Genomic DNA, 27,964 nt, shown 5'->3' with positions numbered 1-27,964 from the left:
ATTAAATTATACTTCATATTAAATACAAAATTTATTTTAATTGAAATGAAAATTTATATTTAATTTAATATATTATACTTGTAAGTGTAATGAATTTTATGGTAGATGCGAACCAAACAAGGCTTAGAAGATGAGTTTAACTAAATTGTTTATACATGTGTGTAGCAGCAATAAGGATACATGGTATTATATTGGATGAAATCATTGACAATAAAGATGGTTGGACAAAAATTATTAATATTAAGGAAAGAATATCTTAAAAAAAAAGGTATTATTTTTGTTGACGTGGCAACACCTCAGCAAGTGACACCGTAGGCTACACGTACTACGCTCCTGGCAATAAACGTTGTCGCATTTATGTGCCCTCTTGCGCATCTCCTCTACAGTCGGAGACCAGAAAATAAAATAATAATAATAATAATAATAAACGAAAAAGAGGAAGAAAACACGCACAAATTCCAGACGCCTTCCGACTTTCTTTTTGAGCTCTTAGAAAGGTAATCGAATTGACTCCAATTACGATACAAGGAATCATCATCATACTCCTCGTTTTTGTTATCGAGAAAGCAGAGATTTCAGAGGGGATTTCTAGGGTTTAGAGAGGAGCATAAATGAAGGCGATGGAGACGATTCAGGATCTGATCGAGGAGGCTAAGGTTCGGACGGTTTGGTGGGCTCTCTGTATTTTTGCTGTCACTTACTTCTTATCTCGTAAGTGCTTTCCGAATTTCATTTCAATTTCCTTTCCTGGCTCTTTGATTTTGCAATTCATGCTCTAACGATGAGTAGAGTTTGCTCTGAATCTGTTTTAGGTCGAATTATAGGTATATTTTGTGATCGAATTAACAATTTAATTTGCGGTTGCTGTTATTTCAATTGACTTAAGGATTTGTACGATTTAATTTGCCTTCTCTTTGTTTGTGTTTCCAATGAAGTGATGTTATCTTTTCTTCTTTGTTTTACCTGGTACTTTCTATTTTGTTTCATTTTCTAAATGGGATGGTTTAGGTCATCTAATTTTATTTTAGCTTCAGTGGGCCTCAATTGAGCTCTATATTTTGGTGGGTTTGTGATATACTTGCTTGTTTCTTTTCAGAGGTTCACATTACTTTTTCTGGTCATTGTTTTGACTGCCAATAAATTGAAAGAATGTTGTTGAATTTCAAGTTTCTGATGTTTTTACTGTAGTATTTCTTTAACTAAAATGTAAAAGTTACATCAGATAAGCCTAATTTTCAAGTAGGTTAGGACCTTAGGTTAAATGGCATGGACTTTATTCTTTCTTTGAGTCCTGGTTAATGATAGATTTGTGACTAATGGTTATGAGAAACATATGTGCATTCCTATATCCCGTCCTTTACATTTTTTGCTTGCCAAATGTTGATACCTGCTTGTCAAGCTTATTAATTTGTTTGTCATTTCTATATTTGTTGTTATTTATTATAGATACAAGTTCTTCGATGTGGATAAATCTACCTATATCTGTTCTTTTGGTTTCTGCATCACGAATATTGTCAAATGAGGTGGAGTTCAGCTGGAAAGCTCGCCGGTCGACCTGTCCACAATCTTATTTGTCTCATTTGGAGAAGAAACAACTGTCTGTGAATGATTCACGGCTTTGTTCTGCACCTCTTCCTCAAAGATGGAAAAGAAAAATTGATTCTCCAATTGTGGAGGCTGCAATCAATGATCTCATTGATAAAATTTTGAAGGATTTTGTTGTAGATTTGTGGTATTCAGAAATTACACCCGACAAGGAGGCACCTGAGTTAATGCGTGCAGTGATCATGGATGCTATTGGTGAAATATCAGGAAGGATTAAGGAAATAAACCTTGTTGACCTGCTAACAAGGTATATGTTTTCTTCCCTTTAAGAACTTTTCTAGAAAAGAAGAAAAGTAGGGTAATTCATTTAAAAGCTTTATGTTTGAGAATAACTGGGGCAGGTGAAAACATCAGATTTAGTTGACAGGCTAATGTTGCAGGGATATAATTGATTTAATAGGGGATCACTTGGACCTTTTTAGACGAAATCAAGCTGCAATAGGTGCTGATGTAATGGGAATACTTTCTACTGATGAGAGAGATGAAAGGTTGAAGCACCATCTAATGGCTTCTAAGGAGCTTCATCCTGCACTGATATCACCTGAGAGTGAGTACAAGGTGTGAGTGGTGTGTTCTGATGAAAGTATGTTTTGCTTTTGGAATTTATCATTTGTATTTTATCTAATACCTCCACCCTTTTCTTGTAAAGGTTATGCAGCGCCTAATTGGTGGAGTTTTAGCTGTAGTGCTAAGACCTCGCGAGTCTCAATGCCCCCTGGTTCGAACTATTGCTCGAGAGCTTGTAACTTGCTTGATCTTGCAGCCTGTAATGGGTCTTGCAAGCCCTGTGTAAGATTTATAATTTCCTTCATCAGCATTTACAAGTTTTTGTGCCTTTTATAACCTGTCTTTCGATGAAAATTTGGATTATCTGAGAGGCATTTGATTTTGTAGATTGAGTTTGTAATATAAGAATATTCAGTTTTAGCCAACTTTGTCGCCCTCCTTCCCTCTTTAAGGGTGACCATTTGGTCAATTTATTCTTGAACCAAACCGAACCGTATTGATAGAGAAATCAAATTGAACTGAACTGCATTGTTATGGTTTGGATTGGTTCTGATGAGAAAGATGAAAGGTTCTAATCCAGTAGAGTGCTATAGATAGAGACCTCAACCTCAAGTCCTCATCCTCAACAACATGCTCAAAACACAAACATCGAAAATACAACAATTAAACAAAATACAAAAATATAAATTAAACAAATTAATCATAAATTAATCCTTAATTAATAGATGAAATAGCCTCACTCAAAGAAGTTAACGCTCAAATCTATGTCAAATATCTGTACATGGAGATCTGTAAACTCAAATCTGTCATGTGTGTACAAATTTGTATGCAATTCAAATATCCCATTCAAATAAAAAAAACCAAAAACTAAACACAAGAAATCAAGAACCCTGCATGCAATTCAATAATGTACAAAATACCCATTAAATTAAATAGGTGAAGGAAGCACAACAACGACAACAATGGTGACTCCACTTTGCAACTGTGGGATTTCCGGTAGTCACTGACTTGGTCTTCAAATCACTCAATGGATGTATGGGCTAGCACTTCCCATTTAAATAAAGTCCAAGACCTAGATGAGATGAGAGGATGCAAGTTTAGGAGAGACTGGCTGGGTGGATTATGACGGTATATGAGTGGAGAGAGGATAGGGCGAGCAAGAATGAAGAAAGGAAAGGAAAGCAGAATTGAGAGCAAACCGTGGGTGGCTATGTGAGAGTGAGACAGAGAAAGGGGAAGGGACAGTGAGGTGAGAAGAGGAAAAGTTTGCTTGTATACCTAGGGTTAAAATGTTAGTGTATTATGCAAAGGATAAAATGGTTCAATTCGGGTAATTTGAATTTTTACTAAATTAAATAACTTAAAAACTAACTTTTGAATATTTACTAATTAAAACCTAACCGAATTTTTAAAAAACCAAACCAAAAAATCTAATTTAAATGGTTCTGTTTGGTTGATAAGTTATAACTAATTATTGCTTACTTCTATTCCTCTCCTCCAAAGAATGGGATGATTTTTCTTTTGAATATAAGGACCAAATAACAAATAGATTTAAATATTAGATGCTTCTCTCAAGTCCTAATTGAATGCTTTTTGATATGCATTGTTATTAAAGGCACACCTCAAGTTCAATGGTTACTATGCTGTAATCCTAGCGCCTTATGCACCTAGGCGTGTGCCTTGTTCTAGGCGCAAGGCTCTACCTTCTTTATTTCCACCATCAGTGAGCACTTTCACTCAACTTAAAATTTGTCGATCTACCAGAATCCTATATAGAAGCACTAGAAAGTTTTCGAAGTTAGTATCGCCACTGGTAACTGCTAGCTAAAATCTTATCAAATCAACACCCTGGATTGCAAACCTCTCATGTTTCCATTTTCAACACTACCACTCTCTTTTCATCTTTTTCAAAAAAATTATTACATCTACACCTATTTCATTTTCAAGATTTATGCCAAAGGAAAAAGGAAAAACATCGTCCGCTAATTTGAAACTAATACTCCTTTAGTTCCTAGAGATGAGGAAGATGATTTTGAACATGAGTATTAAGAGGATGAAGGTGTAGAAGAAGATAAAGAAGATCATGATGCTATTCTTGATAAATATTGAAGAGTAGTTATTTTATAATTGGTTGACTTTAGTTTTTTGTTATTAAAAGACTATTCAAGTTTCAAAATATTAGTATCTTAAACCTTTAGTAGTTTATTTTTATTTTATTTGGATTACCAAATTGTTATCACTTAAGTATTAGTTATTATTATTTTTATGAAAGTCAAACAAAATAGGTAATATATTAGAAATCAGCTTTAATATATCCCATTAGTTTTATGTTATTTGAAGTTTGATGAATATTCTCATTTACTTAACTTTTATGGATTTTTTTTTTTAAATTTTAGTGCCATGCCTCGCCTCAATTAGGCATGCGCTTGCAGCTTGCACCTAGGCTATAGGACCCCTCCCTCGGTGTCTTAGTGCACCTTGAGTCTTTAATAACTATGCTGATGTGATTTTGTAATTTAATTAATAGGTCCAAAACCATCTCTGCAATAGAAAATCTAACTGTTTTTAACCTAAAATGTTCAAAGCGACGTATAAGTTGCAATTTAAAGGATCAAAACGCATTATGACTTATGGAGTTAGCGTAGTTTATTGTTCTCTTATTCTTATGAGATTAAAACTAGGATAGTTGGATTTCTATTGTTACTTAACTTTGGAGGGATGCTTTTTTACGAGAACAACAATGACTACAAATATATGGTCACTTTCCTTTGAAAGAGAGTGCATTTCATAGATTATAACAAATTCTTGGGTAGTCTTAGGAAAATAACTTCTGGTTAGTGTTTCTCATAAGAGAGAAGTGATTGAGAGACAATGATCACATTCAATTTATTGCAATTTTTAGGTGAAGGTGCATGAATGGGCTAGAGGCAAGAGTCCATGAAGTATGAAGATTGGGCTTACTTGGGTTTGGACCAACTATTGCTAAAAGGTTAGAACTAACAAATTAGTTAGTTGGCCCTTCACCCTTATAAATCTCTTAAACTTGATATTCCTTTTAGATGTAAGACTCTTAACACTATCTCTCAAGTGGCAACTGGGACATCTAGTTGACACTTGAAACCTGAAATCTTCCTCTTGAAACTTAAAATTGAAATGCTGTGGCAACACTGAAAAATTGAACTTAAACTAAAATTAGGCCCTGACATGCTTTAACGCCATATTACAATTTTGAATTAAAGGGTGGAGGCAAATAAATGGGATAGAGACGAGAGTTTATGAAGTATGATGTTGTGCACTGAAAGCTTGCAAACTACAAAGAAACAAAATAAATAAATAAAATACCATCTTCCACCATCTTCAAATAAATTATACAATTACAAGCTTAAAACTAACTATCCATCATCCCAATTACACTTAAGAGAATCTCACTACATAACTATTTATAATAAATAATTAGTTCCTCTTAGTCTTCCAACTCAATATATTTATTAATTTAACTATTTTATACTGCATAAAGGGTGTCTTTAACTATATAGGCAAGAGCTCTCCCACCAATGTATAAGAATTGTTTTCTCATGAATTCTATGTCCTCTCTCCATCTTAGGACGAAATCTCTTTCTCTTCGTGAGACTATAATGGACAACAGTCTTTTCTTTTTGAACTGTGCCCTTTTTTTAACTTAAGCTGAAATCTCTTTCTCTCTCTCCATGGGACTGTAATAGACAAGTATCACTCTCCTTAATGGGCAAAAGCCACTTTCTTCAATGGGCTGAAAGGCCCCTACAATGGGCAAGAGCCAAATAACATTTTAATAATTCTTTATAGTGTTAATCCCCTTGTTCTAATCTAATTTATTAATCCAACTCAACTTAGGAATAATACTATGATAGGAGTTTTACTCTATTCAGGAAATAATTTTCAATTATATTGAGGAATATTTCTTCCACTCAAATTAGAAAAAGATCTCTTTCTAAATCCCACTAGGATTTTGAGTTACAAATATAATATATGAAGATTGGGTTTACTTGGGTTTGGACCAGACATTGCTAAAAGGTTATAACTAGCAAATTAGTTAATTAGTCCTTGATCCTCATAGACCCCTTAAACTTGATGTTTCTTTTAACACAATTGTAGAGACATTTTTTGAAACAATTTATTGGGAGGGACAGAAGGGCAAGGTTGGGGCCAAGTACCTTCACTTCTTGCAAGATACTTGGTTGATTGTGTGTACTGTTGCAGAAGTGAAATTGCCAATACATTTATAGGGCAAATTATTGCAGGTTTTTCTGAAAAGAGAAGAAAAGAGGAAAAATCATGCTTCACTTTTGGAAGATATAAGAATTCTGGAAGCATAAACTCACATAGAAGAAAAAAAAAGAAAAAACAACACATTGTCCCTCACCAAGACAAATTTTGATATTTGAAGATGTGTGCATTTCTCTTCATCCAAAAACTCCATAATACAACAAAAAAAACAGAATTGTTAATAACTTTGGCATCTTTCTTGCTTGCCTCCAAAACCTCTCCATGTTAAATCAATAGAAGTCTAAAGATTCTAGACATACCCAATGCTTTTCAAAGTTGTGCTAAAAAGGTGATCCCAAATTGCTTAAGCCACCTCACGTTGTGAGTGACTTACTATTCACTTACTTAACTCAACTCAACTCAACTCAACTAAGCCTTTATCTCAAAAATTTAGGGTCGGCTATATGGATTCGCTTTTTCCACTCTGAACGATTTTGGGTTAAATCCTCAGAAATGTGTAATGTTTCCAGGTCATGTTGTACTACTCTCCTCCAAGTCAATTTAGGTCTACTCATTTTTTTTCTTTCTATCCTCTAACCTAATGTGTTCTACTTGTCTAACTGGAGCCTCCGAATGTCTACGCTTCACATGACCAAACCACCTCAATCTCCTTTCTCTCAACTTATCTTCAATTGACACCACTCCTACCTTTTCTTTAATACTCTAATTACAGACTTTATCTAGTCTAGTATGGCCACTCATCCACCTTAACATTCTCATCTCTGCAACTCTTATCTTAGATGCATACGACTCTTTCAGTGCCCAACACTCGCTACTATATAACATAGCCGGTCGTATGGCTGTACGGTAAAATTTTCCTTTCAATTTATTAGGAATCTTACGATCACATAAAACTCCCGTGGCACGTTTCCACTTCAACCATCAGGCTTTAATCCTATGACTAACATCCTCCTCACATCCCCCATCTACTTGAAGGACTGAGCCTAGGTATTTAAAGTGATTACTTTGGAACAGTATCACTCCATTCAAACTAACTCCTTCCCTATCACCAGTTTGGCCTTCACTGAACTTGCAATGCATGTATTCTGTCTTCGTTCTACTTAACTTAAAACCCTTTGACTCTAGAGTACTTCTCCAAAGTTCTAGATTTCTATTGACTCCTTTTCATGTCTCATCTATCAGAACAATATCATCCGCAAACATCATGTACCAAGGAATACTCTCTTGTATATGTTTCGTCAGTTCATCTAAAACTAATGTAAAAAGGTAAGGGCTTATGGCTGATCCTTGGTGTAATCCAATTGAGATCGGAAAATCTCTTGTGTCCCCTCCTACTGTGCGCACAATAGTAGTTGCTTCTTCATACATATCTCTCAATACTTGTATGTACCTAATGGATACCCTCTTTTGTTCTAACACATTCCATAAGACCTCTCTTGGAACACTCTCATGAGCCTTCTCCAAATCAATAAAAACCATGTGTAGATCTTTCTTTACATTTCTATATTTCTCCATCAAGCTTCTAATGAGAAAGATCGCTTCCATAGTTGAACGGCCGGGCATGAAACCAAATTGATTGAGAGAGATAGAAGTATCATGACGTAGTCGATGCTCTCCAACTCTCTCCCACAACTCTCTCCCACAACTTCATAGTATGGCTCATGAGTTTAATTTCCCTATAGTTTGAGCAACTCTGTATGTCTCCCTTATTTTTAAAAATAGGTACTAAAATACTCTTCCTCCATTCATCAGGCATTTTCTTTGAGTTTAAAATCTTATTAAATAATTTAGTTAACCATGCCACTCTCATATCTCCCAAATACTTCCACACTTCAATTGGTATTTCATCAGGTCTACAGGCTTTACCCACTTTCATTCTCTTAAGTGCTTCCTTTACTTCTAAAGATCGAATCCTTCTAGTATAATTCACATTCTTTTCTATTGTTCTATAATCTATATTCATGCTATTACCATTTTGACTATTATTAAAGAGATTATTAAAATAATTTCTCCATCTTTCTTTAATGTCCTTATCTTTCATCAACACTTTTCCTTCTTTATCCTTAATGCACCTAACTTGATTGAGATCTTGACATTTCCTTTCTCTCCTCCTTGCTAATCTATAAATATCTTTCTCCCCTTCTTTAGTTTCAAATTTCTCATATGACTTTTCAAAGGCCTGTGCTCTTGCTTGACTAATTGTCTTTTTTGCCTCTTTCTTTGCTATCTTGTACTGTTCATATGCCTCATTATTATCACATTTAGGTAATTTCTTATACCATTTCCTTTTTCTCTTCACTGCCTTTTGTACTTCCTCATTTTACCACCATCTCTCTTTTGATGGTGGTCCATGTCCTTTAGACTCTCCAAGTACTTTTCTAGCTACTTCTCTAATCTTTGATGTCATTTGTATCCACATATCATTGGCCTCCATATCCAGCTTCTATACTTCGGACTCGAGAAGCTCATTTTTGAACTTCATTTGCTTTACTCCTTTGAATTTCCACCACTTTGTTTGAGCTACACTATTTCTTCTAACCTTACTTGAATTGTTCCTAAACTTGACATCCAAGACCACCAACCGATGTTGATTTGTTAAAGCCTCTCCTGGAATGACCTTGCAATCCTTGCATAGAGCTCTATTTGTCTTCCTGGTTAAGAGGAAGTCGATTTGGCTTCTATATTGCCCACTTTTGAAAGTCACTAAATGTGACTCTCTTTTTATAAAGTAGGTATTTGCTAGTATTAGGTCGTATGCCATAGCAAAATCCAGAATGTTTTTTCCCTCCTCATTTCAACTGCCAAAACCAAAACTTCCATGAACATTCTCATAACTTTGTCTGTCACTTCCTACATGTCCATTTAAATCTCTACTAATGAAAACATTCTCTTCATTCGGTATGCTTTGCATTAAATCATCCATATCTTCCCAAAACCTTTGTTTACTCTCACTGTCTAGTTCTATTTGTAGGGCATAAGCACTAACTATATTTATTGTTTCTCCTCCTAGTACTAGCTTTACTAGTATAATTCTATCTCCTAGTCTTTTCACAGCTATCACTGCATCTTTCAATGTCCTGTCTATGATTATACCCACTCCGTTCTTGTTTCTCTCCTTTCCAGTAAACCACAATTTGTACCCTGAATTATCCACTTCCTTACTTTTCTCTCCTACCCATTTAGTCTCCTGAATGCAAGTAATATTCACCCTTCTCCTTTCCAAGGTATCCACAAGCTCCATTAATTTTTCTGTAATTGATCCAACATTCCAAGTACCAACCCTGATCCTCTTCCTATCCTGCTCTTTCCTAATTGGTCTCCTTCTATGATATCTTCTATTGTTTTCTATGTCTATCTTGTGTTCTGTTCTACTATTTATTCTACTATCTGTCCTATGGACTAACTTCTTTACCCACACCTGTCCATGATGTGGGAGCCCTTGCTCACTTAACACCACACCCGGGCGCGGGCATGGCATGGCGCGTCGCTTTCGGTGAACGCCCTACACCCTTGCATATTTATCACTACACCCGGGCTCCGATGTAGCGTGTCGTTAGTAGAGGACGCCCCAACGTTTATATCATTTGAATCCATATCATAGGTGTGACGAAATTTTTACGCTGGTTGTCACCTACTGCCACTCTCCTGCTTTATCTGGGCTTGGGACCGTAGGCGGAGTTTACCATTCACTTACTACACTTACAAAATATAGCACACCAAATCTGGAGACGAGGCCATATTAGACTATTAATTATCAGACTAGAAAAAAAATCTCTAGTCTCTCAAGTTCAATTTTATCTCCTGATTGCTGCATTATTTATTGTTATTACTGGTTGGACCAACCAAAGAAGTTTCCAGATATACTTTGCCAATATTCATCTCTGAGATGAGTTACAATCTGTAACAAATAGTTTAATCTTCTTAACCATATCCATTTTCAAAATATTTGTGGGTATCTAAATTTTTAAAACATTGTCTTGAGGACAAAATTATGGCTTAAGTGTTCATGACATCTGTGAGAGATAAAGGAACAACTGAATGTGTAACTGTGGTTAGATATATTATTGATCGTCTTATGAGTTCATTAAAATCTCTAACTATATGTTCCTTTTTTTTTTCCTGGACCAGTTATATCAATGAGATCATTGAATATGTTTTGCTTGCTATTAAAGATGGTAACATAATGGAGGTAAGTGGTGATCAGTCTGCTGGGGGTGTACATAACAGCGATTCGTCCTCGAGCAAATATTCATCCATAAATAGTCAAAAGACTAATGTTGTTGGTTATGAAAAGAACTTCCAAGGGACTGTCATGACTTTGGCTAAAATTGACGATCATAAAGAAACATTGTTGGATTGTGACCCAAACCAGCAAGAGCTTTTGCAGCCACGTCACGCAGAGTGGGCACGGATACTAGAGGCGGCAACACAGAGAAGAACTGAAGTTCTTACACCTGAAAATCTTGAAAACATGTGGACAAAAGGAAGAAATTATAAAAAGAAAGAGACCAAAAACCTTAAAGCGGCTGTTGAGCAGTCTATGGCAAAGGCTTCTGTGACAAATAACAAAGAGCCTCCTAAAAATGCAGGGAAGAAAATTTTAACAAATAGTGACATAATTTCTGCAGGATCAGAGGAGAAAGCTATAGTGCATCTAACACCTCGATTAAGTCATGATGCTTTACCAAGTGATGAGAATAAAAATGGGAAGCAGTTTACTCTGGACCATAATGAGGAGTATTCTTTTGAGAGAGAGCATGCTGGAGATGAATTGGATAGCACTAGTAATTCCTCTGTGAATGGAAATAAAAGCAGACTTAAGAGATCCAATAGCACTTCTGCTTTGAAAGCCCAGCCTGTTGAAAAAAAGCCCTTTACAGGAGATGGCAGAGGATCCCTTATTTCAGAGTTCTATGCCCCGGATTATGATAGGCCTAGTGAATATCATGCCGTTAAGAAGGTCTCAGATGTAATACTTCGCAGTGCAGGACCTCATGTTCCTAATCCTAAGTTGAGGTGTCGGGTGGGTATTATTTTCCTGATTTTTGGAGGCTAAAATATTTAGAATATGAAATTGTAACTATGAATGTAGAATCATTATGCATTGTAGGCTTTAAAGTGGAGCAGTTTCTTGAATATTGCTTTGTAGAAATACACCTAGGCACTTGCTTGAATCTAATTAGATTACTTTATTCCTGGTCTCCTATGTATCTACAGGTTATGGGAGCATATTTTGAGAAACTTGGATCAAACTCTTTTGCAGTTTATTCCATTGCAGTAACAGATGCAGAAAACAGAACTTGGTTTGTGAAAAGAAGGTTCTGTTCTCAATTGAATCAAATGTTTTTGTTCAAAATTAAATCTGATGTTAGCTTCATGAAAATTATACTTTTTTTTCCTTGACGCGTTTCCGTTTAAATATAGAGATATTAACTGCATTAATGTGAAAGTTCCTGTAGTTTGTTGACAAATAAACTTTTCTTGTGCTAATATTCATTTCATCTTTTTCATTTGCAGATACAGGAATTTTGAGAGACTACATCGCCATCTTAAGGACATTCCTAATTACACATTACACTTGCCTCCCAAAAGGATATTTTCATCAAGCACAGAGGATGCCTTTGTTCATCAACGTTGCATTCAGCTTGATAAATATTTGCAAGTATTTTTCGGTCCTTGCTTTCTATTTTGTTTTTGGATTACTTCATTTTTCTGCTGCTCTAATTATGCTGCATTTTCGCAGGATCTTTTATCTATAGCTAACATTGCCGAACAGCATGAAGTGTGGGATTTCCTAAGTGTTTCCTCCAAGGTGTGGATTATGTTGATATCTTGATTCTGTTGCTGTAGATTTTACTTGAACATATTGTCATTCTCTTTTTGTCTATACCTTCTTTTTAGTAAAATGAATGACACTGAGATTCTATACTACTGAGATTCTATACTTTTGTCTCTTTTGTTTTTGAAGAATTACTCCTTTGGGAAATCTTCATCTGTGATGAGAACTCTGGCAGGTATGTGCATGTGTTGATTGTTGTATCATCTTCGTTTACTTGTTGGACTCTTATTCATCTCCAATATCCTAAAACCATATGAGGACAAACTCAACCTTGAAACATCAAGTTTAAACTTGATCCAACATCCTTAAAAACCTGACCGATGTCTTCAAAAACATGTTGCTTCAACGTTATAAATGTGCTCCTTGTATTAATAACAGATGCAAATGAAGAATTTATGTCCTCTTTTGTGAGTATCTTAATAGATTAGGTTTCATAATGACTAGATGGGCATATCTTTATTTTTGTTTTGTGGTTCAGCTTTTCAGTTTATCTGCTTTGAATTGTTTCTTTATATCATCCTCAGTTTGTTGATGGGGCTCTCTCTCTCTCTCTCTCTCTCTCTCTTTCTCTCTCTCCTCGATACACTCATGCGGCATCCACGCAAACATGCTTTATCTCCTTTTAGGTTGTATTGGAAGTTTGATAATGTTGTTTTGGAGAAGAAATCATAACTGGCAAAACTAAGTTAAGGAAGGGAAGAAACACTTTACAAAATAAGTGAACTTTTATTATTAATTTAATTTTAGGTGCGGGGTGCTTTTATAAACTGGTTTATCATCAAAGGGAAATGCATGTATTTGAACAATCTCTAGACCCTTTTTAGCTGCAAATTACGCAGCATCTTTCATTATTGCTAGTTTAACAATTTGCATTTTGAACATGACTGTGATACCCAAAGTCCCACAATTGAATTAATTTGCATATGTATGAATCTTGGTGAGCTGCTACTAACAATTAGGGGTTGAATTTGGAGCCCATTATACAGGCCTAGCTCTGCCCTAGTTGTTAGGCCAGCTCAGATTATGACAATGATAATCCTATGGATGCTCATGTTATGGCTTTTATTATTATTATTATTATTATTATTATTGCTTGGGCATTTTCTGTCATTAATTTTGTTCTTTGACTCCACAGTCAATGTGGATGATGCTGTGGATGATATTGTGCGCCAATTTAAAGGGGTTTCAGATGGCTTAATGCGAAAGGTTGTTGGTTCGCCATCCCTCCTCGATGAACCCAATTCTTCAATCTGCAGCAGTACCCTATCATGGCATGCAGATGAGAGCAATAAAACTGTTTCAAGGCAAGATACATCAGAAACTTTAAACAGCTTTTCTGATAATGAAGAAAGTTCTATTCAAGAAAGCCAAAAGCAGGAGGGAGGATCCGGTGAACCAGCTAATGGTTGGCATTCAGATAATGAATTAAATTCGAAGGGTTTTCCACCTCGAGTGATCAAGCGTGATGAGGATCCCTTAGGTGCACAGAAGAAACACTGTCCAGAGTCAAAATCTGATAGGGTTAATCGAGGTGGGTTTTCTGCAGCTGCAACTTCCAGTCAAATTGAGGATCCAGTTGGAATGCCACCTGAGGTATTTCATGCTTACCTGAGTTATAAACCTCTCATTTTCTGCATAGTGTTTGGCTTTAAAGATACTTGGTATATTCTTATTTACGCATGTGAACTGATTTAGCATATAATTGGTTATTGGTAGGAGTTTCTTCTACATAAAGGAATTTGTCCATGCTTCCTCAACACTATGTTGATTGTTTTATAAATGAATTTGAGCAGTATTTCTGAGGAAGCAATTCACATGTCTTATCTCAAGTGGCATCCAATTAAGGTTTATTTTAGTCAGATTATTCCTTAAGTAACCATGCACGTGAATCTATATTTCACAAACTGACGTTAGAAGTTTTAACTAGCACAAATTTTTTGAAAATGATTTGGTTAATAACATTGGGAACATGAGAAATCAAGATAATCATGAAAGAGTTGCTAAGCAGACTACAAACATAGCATCTTTTTTGACCTTTTTTTTTTTAAATTTCTTTTTTTCTTGTCTTGTTTTCAATGGTCTTTAAAAATCCTAGAAAGTAATTGTTTATTCATGCAAGGGGCACAGCTATTATTGTTCTATATAATTGAATTGCATGATTTTAGGTTTGTTACTTGATTTTTAGAGCCCATGCTATCTCATCTCTCTCTCTCTCTCTCTCTCTCTCTCTCCCCTTTTTTCTTCCTGGATGATCACATTTTGCTTGTCTTGCAGTGGACACCACCTAATGTAAGTGTACCTCTTCTAAATCTAGTTGATAAGGTATTCCAGCTCAAGAGAAGAGGCTGGCTAAGGTGAGCTATACTTTTTCATTAATTCAGTGAATTCGTTTATTTTAAGGTTTTCTTTGTTTGATTGGGCTCATAACCCAATGATAAATTGCTTGCCTCTTGATGCAAAAAGCCATGGGCCCAAACTATGTATGGAAATTAAATATATGATTCTTCCCTTTTCCAAGCCTTGAATAAAAAAAAAAGAGTATATATGCTTTGTGTTTTAATCCTTGTCCTTGTCCCCCCTTGCTGTCTTATAAATGTGCGAAACAAGAATCTAATAAACGTATTAGTTGCTTACACGAGGAAAAATTGGGCTTTGTAAATTCTTAATTATTGATATATGAACTTAAATTCAGGTAAGATCTTCATAATCTATACCATGTGAAAATGATACCATTGGAATTGGTGATTAAATACCTAACCTGAGATTGATCTATTCATTGAACTTATATCAACATTGTAATTTGCTTATTGTGTCTATGGAAGCTTAAGAGATTTCAACTGTTTTTACGTAGTATTGTGAAGATCAGCATCAATAAGGTATGCATGAGAATTTGAAAATCTGGAAGTTGGTGTTAGCAATAGTAACGGCATTGGTTGATGTCTAGTTATTTTTTACCTCTGTGTATTGCGATCTGTAGTATTTTTTATAATATAATTTCTTTCATCGTGGACCCTTTGTGCACTAGTGAGTTCCTCTTCTCAAATATCTTTCCACATTTATATTACTATTGGAATTTTGTTCATTTTTAAAATCCATTATAGAATATCTCTTAGGAATTAGTCTTCTTATTTTTCTAGATTGATACACCATATGGTGTCCTCTTCTCTTCTCTTCTCATGATATTACTAAAATGGTTCTTTTTGATCATTGCACTACACCTTATCCTCTGCACTATGACTCTGTTTTAAGGCTTCATAGTGTCATTAACTTTGTTTATCTACTGTGTTCTTGAAGTTCAGAAAAGAGTGTTCCTCCTTTAGTTGTTGAACTTCTCCTTGAATTTCTTACAGGGAAGGGAGTAAAAAAAAGGAAAGGAGGGGGGTGGTGGGGTTGTGGGGTGTGGGTGTCAGGGTTGTTTCAAGGTTTCAATCCTTGAACTCTCGCATGATGATGCAGAAACTCAAAGTAGCCCAATGGCAACATCTTATGGTTTCAATATTTTTGTAAACAATCTAGTCAGCAACACCAACCCTACCTCTTAAAGACACTTCCAACTTCAACAGGAATTCCATTAGGGCCACGCAATTTTCCTATTATCATCCTTATTCTTATTACTCAAATCACCATTTGTTGTTCTCTCAAGCAGAAGTCCTGGCTTCAGTGCTGGTCTGTGTGGTTTTGTTTTGTCTTTCTCTGTAGCTCCACAGCTATTCTTCAAGGAAAACTTGCATACAGTGTATTTATATATTATTGTTTGTAAAAATACAATTATAATTTCTCTTTATTTTATGTATAACTGCTTACACCTTTTCTTTTAAAAAAAAAAAAAAAAACCACCTACACCTTTATGGTTTCTTTTCTCTTTCTTTTTTATCTTGCTTGCAATAGTTTTTGCTTTACCATAGATTAGTATTTAACATGTAGTCATCTTGATTGGTGCAGAAGACAAGTCTTTTGGATATCAAAGCAAATACTACAGTTGATAATGGAAGATGCTATTGATGATTGGCTCTTGAGGCAGATTTATTGGCTTCGGAGAGAGGACATTGTTGCTCAAGGGATTCGGTGGTTGCAAGATGTAAGGACTAAAACAATATCTGATGTAATGGTGTTATTACTTCATAAAGTTTATTATAAGGTTATTTGTGTTTTAATGTATTTAAGGAATACTTGGTGTTAGTATCTGTAGCTAGGTGTGCCAATTTAGGATTGACGTCAGTTGAACCTTAGTGAAGCTCAATCCTTGCTATAGAACTGTTGCTAGCCCGAGAATGAATTAGGCATTTTGCAATTTTAATGAAATAAATTGTCCTTAGGCAGCTTTAGACCTAAATCCTGTGTGCAATAGGGAAATAATAAAATGTGTACTTCATGTAGTTTTGCTACTATTTATACTTTTGAAGATTATTCTGTGCTAATTTTTAAGTTTTTGCTACCAATTTACACTTTAATGCCCAACAAGGCTAATAATGGGAGTGCTGGTGTGCTCTCTCTTCTATTTTCAATTTTTCTTATGTTGGGAATTAAACTCATGAGCCATACTATGAAGTTGTGGGAGAGAGTTGTGTAACATTGACTACGTCAGGATATTTCTCTCTCTCCTAATCAATTTGGCTTTATGCCTAGTCTTTCAACTATGGAAGCGATCTTTCTTATTAGAAGCTTGATGGAGAAATATAGAGATGTGAAGAAAGATCTACACATGGTTTTTATCGATTTAGAGAAGGCTTATGATAGTATTCCAAGAGATGTCTTATAGAGAGTGTTAGAACAAAAGAGGGTATCTATTAGGTACATACAAATATTGGAAGATATGTATGAAGGAGCAATTACTATTGTGCGCACAGTGGGAGGGGACACAAGAAATTTTCCTATCTCAGTTGGATTACACTAAGGTTCAGCTGTAAGCCTTTACCTTTTTATATTAGTTTTAGATGAATTGATGAAACATATACAAGAGAGTATCTCTTAGTGCATGATATTTGCGGATCATATAGTTCGGATAGATGAGATGCGAGACGGAGTCAATAGAAAGTTAGAGTTTTGGAGAAGTACTCTAGAGTTAAAGGACTTTAAGTTAAGCAGAACGAAGACAGAATGCATGCATCGTAAGTTCAGTGAAGGCCGAACAGGTGATAGGGAAGAGTTAGTTTGGATGGAGTGGTTATGTCCCAAAGTAATCACTTTAAATATCTCGGCTCAGTCCTTCAAGTAGAAGGGGGATGTGAGGAGGATGTTAGTCATAGGATTAAAGCCGGATGGTTGAAGTGGAGACGTGCCACGAGAGTTTTATGTGATCGGAAAATTTTACCGTATAGCCATACGACCGGCCATGTTATATGGTAGTGGGTGTTGGGCACTGAAGGAGTCGTATGTGTCTAAGATAAGAGTTGCGGAGATGAGAATGTTAAGATGGATGAGTGGACAGACTAGACTAGATAAAGTCCGTAATGAGAGTATTAGAGAAAAGGTAAGAGTGATGCCAATTGAGGATAAGTTGAGAGAAGGTAGATTGAGGTGGTTTGGTCATGTGAAGCGTAGACATATGGAGACTCCAGTTAGACAAGTAGAGCACATTAGGTTAGAGGATAAAAAGAAAAGAAGGGGTAGACCTAAACTGACTTGGAGGAGAGTAATACAACATGAACTAGAAGCATTACACATTTTCGAGAATTTAACCCAAAATCGTTTAGAGTGGAGAAAGAGAATCCATATAGTTAACCTCAAATTTTTTGGATAAAAGCTTAGTTGAGTTGAGTTGAGTCTGTGGTTGATCAATGTTTAGTCAATCAGTTCCTTGCTTCACTCTTGTTGTTGACTAAAATTGCCCCTAGTTGTGTGACACATGGGTTGTTGCTTGTACAACATAAAATTTTCCTTTTACTAGTTTATTAGCTTGGTTCAAAAGTGTAAATTGTAATAGTTTATGGTGGTAATGAATGGTGTTTTTGTCCTATGCTAATGAGGGGTAATTTTTTATATTTGAAATTGATTGGCTAATGTTATTTTTATCTTGTTTGAAAAATGTGGGAGAAGCATTTAAAATCAATTTCTAAATAGCAGGGTAATTTTTGTTTTATTCTTATGAGAGATGTTTCTAAGTAATAAATGTTTAAAAAATTGGAAGTTCAAATCTTTTTCCATGATATTAAAGTCTGCCCAAGAAAGAGCAGCACAGGTAATTTTCTTGTATGCATTCCACTAGCTGTGATACTTTAAGATCATCAGATGTCAGTATTAGTGACTTACGGTTTCCTGAATGGATCACATGTAAAAGGAAACGATCGGCTATGATATTATGACTGTTTCCTTTTATCTGCTTAATAGAGCATATGTTAAACAACATCGAAGGGTGCATCAGTAGCGATGTAGCTGTTCCCATATCGTTGTTGTTAAGGTTTTGTTGATTGAGCTGCAAAGTGCTAATTATTGTTTAGTTGATTGTATGTTAATGCATTAGTCTTATTCATGTGGTGATGCTGATGCCTCAAGATATCGTATGACATTGAGATGAACCATTTAAGACTGCTTTTCTATATTATGATTCGACATTGCTGATACTAGAATTAAGATAGGGAATTAAATAGTCTGTTGCACTGTCTAAGTATGGATTATTTTCAGGCTCTCTGGCCGGGTGGTACATTCTTTACAAGAGTTGGGGTTATGCAAGGCAATGCTGATGATGCCCAAATTAATCCGACTCCTTTCCAGGTTAGCCAATTCAGTGGCAGCAAGGCCTCTAAACAAAGTTCCTTTGAGGAGCAGCTTGAGGCTGCTCGTAGAGCAAGTGATATAAAAAAGATGCTCTTTGGTGAGTACAGTTTTATAAGCATTGATATTTGATGAAATTTTGAGGCATTGATTTTTATTGTTGCCATAGTTGCTAATAGTGTTAACTTTTTGCCCGTTCTGTTTGATTTAAATAGTCAAGCGATACTGGTGCTCCATGTGAATGGAATCACTTATTTGTGATAAGATGGAATCAGAAAGGTCCATTTTTCATGCCAAGTATATAGCTGTGTTGTCTACTTGCCAAGAACATTTTCACTTTTTCTGTTTTTTTTTTTCTAATTTTTTATTTAATGGCTGGATTATGCAGTGAAGGCTTAAATCTTCCCGTTCTTTAATTCCCCTGTTCCTTGTGTCAATGGGACTTGATCCTGTGTTTCTTGGGAATGTTCCAAACTTCCAATCAATTTTACTTGCTAGGAAAGTTGGCACCTATGATAACATGGGCCTTATACATTGACAGTTTGAATTTATTCGATAATTTGGATGAAGAGCATGACTACAGAATCTGAACCTTTAACCATCATGATGTCCAGATTTTAAGTATTTGACATAACTAAAAAGTTTTCCCACTTTGTTAGATGGAGCTCCTGCAGCCTTGGTTAGCTTGATTGGTGCCAAGCAGTACAAACGCTGTGCAAGAGACATTTTCTATTTCACACAGGTTCAGCCTTTTTATCCACCTTTTTGCTATTTTTACATGATGAGCTGTGGCATTGTAAAATCGTTCGTCTTCTTACCTTTTTTGTGCATTTTATTTTTTATATTATATTCTAACTAGAACCTACTGGTTCAATCTATTGGAAACTGCAGTCTACTATATGTGTCAAGCAAGTTGCATATGCAATACTTGAGCTATTATTTGTATCAGTTTTCCCTGAGCTCCGAGATCTTGTGCTGGATATTCATGGGAAGACGCGTGTGCCACCTGCCTAGAAAAAATATATGGTTTACGAAACTGAAATTATCCCAACAGCCAAGAATGGCCAGACGACATGAATGTTTTCAATGGCTTTTCTCACCATATGGATTTTCATTTGCTAGCCTGGTAAAAATGCTGACAAGTGACACATATGGCATTTTTTGGGCTGTATGATGTAGCAGTCCAGTTCATTTTATTCTAACTGTACAAAGTTTGGCATTTAGGGTGTGTATAGAAATCTTTTGTGCATAATTATGCTACTTATCAAGAAATTTCCCCCTGTGAATGGGGATTTTGTAATGAGATAGAATTGGAGATATAGATTCGGTGATATCATTTGTTCATTCATGATAGGTGGTTTTGTAATTTGAGCTAATTTCATTCATTCTCTCCTCCTCACCTTTCTCCCTACCTTCTCCCCCCCATTATGAACTGTGTATGCAAATGTGGCAATGATAATTTTAGTGTTAAAAAAATTGATGTTTGGCGTTAGTGCTTTTTCAAATTTGTATTTTGTGCACAGGTGGGTCTTCAAACGATATGCGTACGTGCACATGAAATGTTGGTTTTTAGTTGTTACAAATTCGTTTTTAATAATGTTACAAAGGCCTCGAATAAAATCGTCATGAAAAGTAACATCTCCACGAATAAGAGAAATAAATATTTTTTTTCAGTAATATTTGTTAGGCGACTAAAGTTCTCTCTGTATATTCTACAAATTTTTTGATTAAAAATTCATTTTAAAATAAAATTCAACTTTACAAAGTTATAATCTGAAGATGACAATTTATAATTACATTTTGCTAATATATTAATTTATTATGGTAAATAATATAGTATTGAATTATAAAGAAAATTTTTTTTCGAAGGAATTATAAAGAATTGAAAAGGAAGGAAAAAAAGTCGCGTATTTTGCCCCTCTCCAAGGGTGTTCTCCTCTTTGTTGGAATTTCTTCTTGGCTTGCAGTTCCTCGATTTAGTCGAGCTCCTCACCCCCAGTGGGCCTTCCTTTTCTCCCTTTGAGTAGGAGAAAACCCTTCTCTAAACCTGACCTCAAACGTGGGCTATCCCTCTACAACTCTAGGTTGAAATTTTAATACCTCTTATGGGCTAGCTTTCCATGTCTTCTATGCTTCATAGTGAGGGCCTTCTTTATAATGTGTGTTTAGTTTGTGTGCTTAGTTTCGGAGTTTGCCATGGTCGGAGCAAAGAGGCGATGGCCTATTTGTGTTGTGGATGGCATAACTAAGGGTTCAAAAGGTGAAGGAGGTAGGTCTTGGTGTTGTCCAAAGCCCCTCATTTGAGATCAACTATGGTATGCTCGTTGGGTGGCTCAGCGAAGGAAACTCGGACTATGAATGGGCTCGTTGTCTTCTGCCACAGGCTTAGTGATTTCAACACTAAAACTGTGTGGAACTTAGCTTGTTGAATGGCCTAAGTCAACCTTAACTATGTTAGCCCACCAACAAGTAGACTAACTTGAGTGACAGAAGTCACTTAAGGCAGCCAAGTGCACAAAAGGAACAACGGAAGAGAATTTGGCAAAGAGGAAAATTGTATATCTCTTGAAGTAAACTTTACAAGGCTTTTGTGTACAAGTTATAATACACTTGAAAATATGGAATATGAATGCAAATGACTTGTGTAAGTCCCTATTTATAGGCTTCTCCAGCTCCTCAACATGTGGTGGAGAATGCACCTCCAAAATGGACAGCAGGAACTGATCTCTTCCACCTTTATTGTTTGGATGTCTAGGATAAAGTATCTTTGGACTAGCAAGTCTCCTAAGTGTTGGTATATCCTAGGCCATTTTGGAGAGTTCCAACCAATGCTGTTGCAACTGCTCATCCAATTGGCCTGTAGGTGTACTTATGCAACCAACCATGCTAGTCACTTGCGCTGCTTGCCCCATGCAGCACTCGTCTTTCTCCCATACCTATGAGACTTGTGTCTAACCTCACTGGCCAATAATCTCGCGAAAAAAATTTTAGATTCTATGAGAGCTTAGGGTTGATGTGTTACACTTTTGAGACGACAAAGGAAAGAATAATTTGACTATTAGAGTGCTATCTCTAGTTCTGATCTCTTTGTGATGATCCTTTATGTTTGGTTACGTCTGGGCTTTGGTGTTGGTATGCCTTAAGAGGTGCTAATGGTGCTTTGTAGCAGAGCTTTGGTGGAGGTTTGTGGATCTTCTCACCCATTAAAGCTTATGGATTCATCTGTTTTATTCTGCTTCTTTAGGCGGGCCGGGCTCATCCCCTGGATTGGGTTTTTGATTGTATTATCCTGGATGGACTTAGCCCCCCTGACAGCACACCCTTTTTGCTCCTTTAAAAATTAATGAAATTCTAATTTCAGTTGATTTTATTTATATATATATATTTTTTATTTACTTTTTATATTTATTCAATTTGTTTTAAAAAACTCTGTAAATACTAAATATTGATTAATCCTTTATTCCTCAATCTTGTCTCTTCTGTGTCACGTGTGTCGCTTTCATTTGTGTCGCTTTCTCATTCGTTTTGTTTCCCTGCGCCCTCCACCTGAAAACAAGTCTCCTCCTTCTCTTCTACAGTAGAGAAGCCTTGTAGTCTGTCGAGGGACAGAGGGAGGAGAACCAATGGTGTCCAAACACAGAAAGAAAGCTGATGGAGGCTCGACCAGCGAAAACTTCAACAGGGATACTAACTTAAACATTAACAATAAGAATGCTGAAGGTCTTGAACTTGAAGGGAAGGGAACTGGTGGTGGGGATCCAGGGTATGAGGAGTTGAGGGAGCAGAGAATTAAAGAGAACAAGGAGAGAATGAAAAAGTTGGGCATTTTCGATCTTTCTCTCAAGCTCAAGTCTCAACCTCGCCCAACCAAAAAACCTACTCAAAATGTTTCTTCTCAGAAGAAACCTCAAAGCACTTTGACCCTCTCTGCCTCCCCACGCCGCTCTTCTAGGTATTTTGTTTTTCCTTTTGAGTTTTTCCCTTTCTTGATTTTGACGTTTTTTGTGAGGGATGGGGAAAAAGAATGGTTTTTGAATGTTGTGTGAAAAGAGTGAAAAGGAAACAAAACGTTGATACTTTAGTAGATTCCATAATGATTTTGTCGTGGTTTCGGTTTTTTTGGATATGTAATGGAGGGAAAGGAAAGAGGATTTAACTTGTTCTGTTCAACTTTCTTCTTGTGAAGCCCCAAAGTGCTTCATTTATCTAAGCTTGGTTGCCAGGAAATCAACATTCAGTAAAAAAAGGAACTTCTGATATCATATTTATTCAATTATATGATATCCTTGATTTGTAATGCCAAGCACTTCACTCCAAAGTGTTTGTTGATATCAGTGCGGACCTGTGAAAATTTGAACCTTGACTGGATGGAAAGATTACAAAACAAAACAACATATGGATGTGGATTCATTGGTCCCACAAAAATTGTAAACTTCAAAATTCGTACCAGCAAGTTCAGTAGCTGAATTAGGCTTTCTGGGTTTTACACAAATGTAACTGTTTTCTCCCTTGTTAAAATATCTAATCATGCCCATATATTTTCTCACCACCAACTAAGTTTGAAAAGAATATGTTTTTGGCTGTTTTCATTTGTTAAGGAAATGAATAACTCAACTGAGCAGAAAAATGAAATTGAAATTAGCGTATATTTGTAGATTCATTGAAATCTTGTTTGGGTATTTTATGGTTTTTAGGTTGAAGACTCTGACTCCAGTTAACTATTCAGAAATATTTCCTCAAAAAAAGAAAGGGTCTGCTAAGGGTCTGGAGATTCGGCTACAAGAAGGTTCTAAGCCAGAGATATATTCAGAAGAAGATGAGAAGCTTTTGGGTGATTGTCAGTCGACGTGGACTTTGTTCGTGGATGGATATGGCAAGGATGGAAAGCGCATGTATGATCAGGAGAAGGTTGAATCATGCCATCAATGCAGGTGATCAGTTTTTCTCTTCATTTATTATAATATTTTAGATTCCTATTTTCTATTTTTTAATACAATACAGTTGAATCGTTTCATTTTAGGTAAATACTTACTAGGAATGGCTTTATTTCCATTGTTCTTGTCCCAAAGGAAAGGACCTACTTGTTAATTTGGTAACTGAATATAGGCTCTAATCAGTAAATAATTCATGAATTCCAACTCTTTTGACATGTGAATCTAGCTCAATTGCAAATACAGTGTCAACCTTACTAATCTGCATGTTAATTTAAATGTAGAAAAGATGCCTTCACGAAGTCTGCAAGAGCTGATCATGAAGGGAGCTATTCTATGTGAGGCAAAATGCAAAAATTTTAAAACTTGCAAAGAGATCTCACTTCCCTCAGTGGTTTTTCTTGTTTGGACGGTTACATGTGACTAGGCCTTTTCCTTGGGGAAATCAATACGTGTTATCTGATATTTTCACTAGTTTCACAGGAAAACTTTTACAAGTCATAGACTAGTGAGCCCAAAATCATGTTGCCATGTGAAATGTTATTATATTGTATATAGTCCATATATATATTGAAAGTATATAATATATTTAAAAACTCATAGAAAAATATATGTATAAAATTGGTTCAATTTCAGTTTGGTATGGTTATAGTTTTGTTCTTTGTGAAGAACCAAAATAGTAAAATGAGTTTACAATTTTGATCAATTTGGCACAATTCTTCAGTTCATTTGAGGACTGCAAGAACCGTGTGCACCCCTAGTACCCTACTTTTCACAACTAGATCCTTGAAGGTCTTATTTAGAATCATCATATGGACGTCAATTGTTTGGAATCCTGAAAATTATTTTGCCCCAGCTTAACACACTCTCAATGCATTGGTGGAACTGAAAAACTTGTGTGAAATTTGTTGACTTCCAACAAGCTCTCATATGCTGTTAGTTATGGCCAAATTTAATAGCTTCTTGTGTCGCCATTTTGTGTAGTTTTATTTCACTAATTTTTCTTCTATTTTGATCTTCATAAGTTTTTATTACTTTCCATGGAATAGGGTTTCAATTCTTTTGCACACAAAGGTATCGCTACTGCCAGAGAAGGATCTATATATTTCCACACCAAAACCTTCCACAGATTCCTGGTTTTCAGTTTGAATGGTGATGTCATAATGTTAAATGCTTGTTTATGTGATAAATGATGAGCCTGCAACTTACTGAGCAATTACCATTATCCTGTGCTGTAGCTTTCAAATTTAATTGTTTTTCTAGTGTGATTGGTCATCTAGATGTAATAACCAATCATTTATTTTATGTAATCTCCCCAGCTTCATTGAAGCTTTCTTAGAGATGACATCCTCTCATGCAGGCAGAAAACTCATGGGCATCATACCCATTGCAGTAAATGCAACACAGGCCAAGGGCAATTTTGTGGGGATTGCTTATACATGAGGTATTTATTGAAATTCTCAAAACTAAAGTAGGCCACTTGTTCATGCATTTTAGCACTTTCCTCCTGCATTTCTATGTTTCTTGGACAAGTTCCAGAAAATAAGTAATTTGAAATGCTATTATGACTCCGAGAGGACCATAAAGAGTCCCTAATGAATGCAATGTGTCACAAGTTTGGTTCTCAAAATGTCTCCTGATCTATGGTCTTATTGCTGGTAAGACAGAAGACAAACATAGATCAAATTTTAGTTTGCTATTTGCTGCATGGTGAGTAGTCTTTACCTTTTTATTTTTTTACTGTGCTTTGAAATGTTGAGAAAAAAAATTTTTTTTTTCTGCAGTTTTAAGTATTCTTTATGAAAGAAGTAAAATCAAATAACAAATTTCTTCCTAGGTCCCACTTCTCATCCCAATGATGACGTAAGTATGATTATAGCAAATTGTGCAGTGAAATGCCTTAGCTTAATTAGTTAAGGGTTCTAAAGAGCCCTTTTTCTCGTCCATCTGCTTCCGTATTTATTGCATGTAATCAATTGATTGTCAGTACAAAAAGGATACTGGAAATGCAATTTCATTGTAAGCATTCCATAAAGAACTTTGGTGTGTCCGAGATAAAAAAATCAGTCTTCCAATATTGGTGTTTATAATAGTTAGTATTAGAATTTGGAAATTAGAATGTGGTCACTTCCTGTTTCCGTCTTGTACAGGTATGGAGAGAATGTGATCGAAGTCAATGAGAATCCGAATTGGATTTGCCCTGTTTGTCGTGGAATTTGCAATTGCAGCATTTGCCGGAAGGCGAAAGGATGGGCACCAACTGGTTCTCTTTTTAGAAAGGTTAATACCATCAATCTTTTGTGTGTGCAAGCATGTTTTCTGAACATTTACTTCATAATGCTCTATAGTCTTGTAGACATATCTTTTTGCTGCCCTGTGGTTTTGGCCTTCCAGTTTCTCAGGTTAACAATTGCAATTTCAAACAGACTCTTCCCCCCATTTCTATAATTGCAGTAAGGACTTATTGAAGTGGAAGTGGAGTTTTCAGACAGAAGTTGCTAATAAAAGTTTGATGCTTGCATGTATGAGAGTGCATATTCCACAATGGGTAGTGATAATAGTGCACACCTTATGCAATGATGTGGCTTCTGTTGATGGTGTCAAAAGAATGCCAATGCAGATCCAAGTAGCATGTCGATCATGCAGTGGCTAACTTTGGTTTACTTTTCAGGTTACTAGGCTAGGCTTTAAGTCTGTGGCACATTATTTGATTCAAACCCGACGTTCTAAAATTCACTCGGAATATTCTGATGTTGAAAATCTGCAGTCTGAAGGGAAAGAACTGCCTCCTGCAAATCAAGGATCCCAGCTTGCCACCCATTATGAATCTCTACATGCAGATGAGCACAAAAATAGATACCCTGATCTTGAACCTGATGGCAATGAAGTTGAGATGGAAGAAGACAAAAAGCAAGTGTTCTGCTCTGGTAGTAGCAAACCTGTTGGTATGAATGATGTATTTAATGATAGCGACAGTGATAATTCTGTTTATGATGTTAATGAGCCCAAAGAGGATATAGAAAACATGGGGGTTGATAAAACTGGTGATCATGATAATTGAAGGAAAGAGAGAGAAAACATGGGTATGCAGTGATTTAGTGAATCCAACTTACATATTGGCACCAGAGTAATTCTAATCCTCAGTTAGAAGAATGAGAATCACACTAATGCTCAGAAGAATGACTTTCTCTTTCTGATGAAAATTGTTCCCATATTCACTAGTAAGGACTCCCATTCTATGCCTTTGTGTACAATGGGAGCACTACATATGAAGTTTTGTAAACTAGTTGCTTTTGTCAAGTTATTCCATGTTCTTATTATCTTCACTGGCAATGTTTGTAGATTTCTTTTTGTTCATTTGGTACCTCAGAATCGTTTCTCATCTGAATATGTAGGCTTATATTTCGTGGTGTAGTGCCTGTGTTGTGTACATTATAACATGATTATGCAGTATATGGTACTGCTAAATCAGAGGTGTTGGCAGTTGAATTTATGTTGTCAAGTTCTCAGATCATAAACGTAGTCATGATTGTTGAATCTCAGTATTTGATGTACAAACATGTGGCGCTTTCACATGGAAAAATACACAATTTCCAGAAATTGAAGTTGAAATAGTTCTCTGCAAAGCAGCTGAAAAATATCGGTTTGTTTCACATTTGCAGTAGCCTTGAAATATTCTGAAAACATGGTGGATAATATGGATGACATGTCTGCTGAAACCTAACACTAGGAAATGTTGTGTGAAAATGAGATTAGGTAGAAATCTCTATTTTTAATTCAATTTTCATATAATTATATTATTTATTTAATTTAATTTTTTAAAAATAATTTTTATTTCTTTTAAAAAAATTAAAAAAAATTAAATTTTTTCACTTATTAAATTTGTAAATATAAAAATTAAAAAAAAAATTGAATTGAATTCATATAAAAAATTTTAATTTTTAAATAGGAGAATATTCATTTATACCATTCTTGAATTTAAGAAGAAAAAGTTGAAAAGATAATTTTATTTTATTTTTTTTTTAACTGGAAAACCTATTATGATAAGCTAAAAAAATTTATGTAAAATAAAATTAAAAATTAAAAATTTTTTAATTATAAATTA

The 27,964-nt window shown here is 35.5% G+C and overlaps 2 protein-coding genes across 4 annotated transcripts; both read left to right on the top strand.

The window, feature by feature from the left end:
- Window positions 1–384: 384 nt before the first annotated feature.
- On the top strand, window positions 385–20,313 carry LOC110647919 (uncharacterized). The gene is made up of 15 exons (XM_021801961.2): window positions 385–711; window positions 1,447–1,852; window positions 1,986–2,163; window positions 2,255–2,394; window positions 10,507–11,401; window positions 11,596–11,696; window positions 11,896–12,040; window positions 12,122–12,190; window positions 12,347–12,392; window positions 13,353–13,810; window positions 14,492–14,571; window positions 16,160–16,295; window positions 18,839–19,028; window positions 19,588–19,670; window positions 19,820–20,313. Exons 1-15 carry the CDS (start codon window positions 612–614, stop codon window positions 19,940–19,942), a joined length of 3,150 nt encoding a protein of 1,049 aa, XP_021657653.2. The 5' UTR covers window positions 385–611; the 3' UTR covers window positions 19,943–20,313.
- A 1,397-nt stretch (window positions 20,314–21,710) lies between these two features.
- LOC110647928 (uncharacterized) lies at window positions 21,711–27,377 on the top strand. 3 transcript variants are annotated; one of them, XM_058136679.1, is made up of 6 exons: window positions 21,711–22,880; window positions 23,623–23,859; window positions 24,144–24,197; window positions 25,220–25,303; window positions 26,010–26,139; window positions 26,627–27,377. In XM_058136679.1, exons 1-6 carry the CDS (start codon window positions 22,552–22,554, stop codon window positions 26,918–26,920), a joined length of 1,128 nt encoding a protein of 375 aa, XP_057992662.1. In that variant the 5' UTR covers window positions 21,711–22,551; the 3' UTR covers window positions 26,921–27,377. The 3 variants fall into 3 exon arrangements, with proteins under 3 accessions (XP_057992662.1, XP_057992661.1, XP_021657666.2); XM_058136678.1 differs by having other exon boundaries at window positions 26,531–27,377; XM_021801974.2 differs by lacking the exon at window positions 24,144–24,197 and having other exon boundaries at window positions 26,531–27,377.
- The last annotated feature ends 587 nt before the right edge of the window (window positions 27,378–27,964 follow it).

This window comes from Hevea brasiliensis, chromosome 15 (assembly GCF_030052815.1).
Source record: "Hevea brasiliensis isolate MT/VB/25A 57/8 chromosome 15, ASM3005281v1, whole genome shotgun sequence".
NCBI lineage: Eukaryota > Viridiplantae > Streptophyta > Magnoliopsida > Malpighiales > Euphorbiaceae > Hevea > Hevea brasiliensis.
This window is presented reverse-complemented; position numbering and strand designations above follow the sequence as displayed.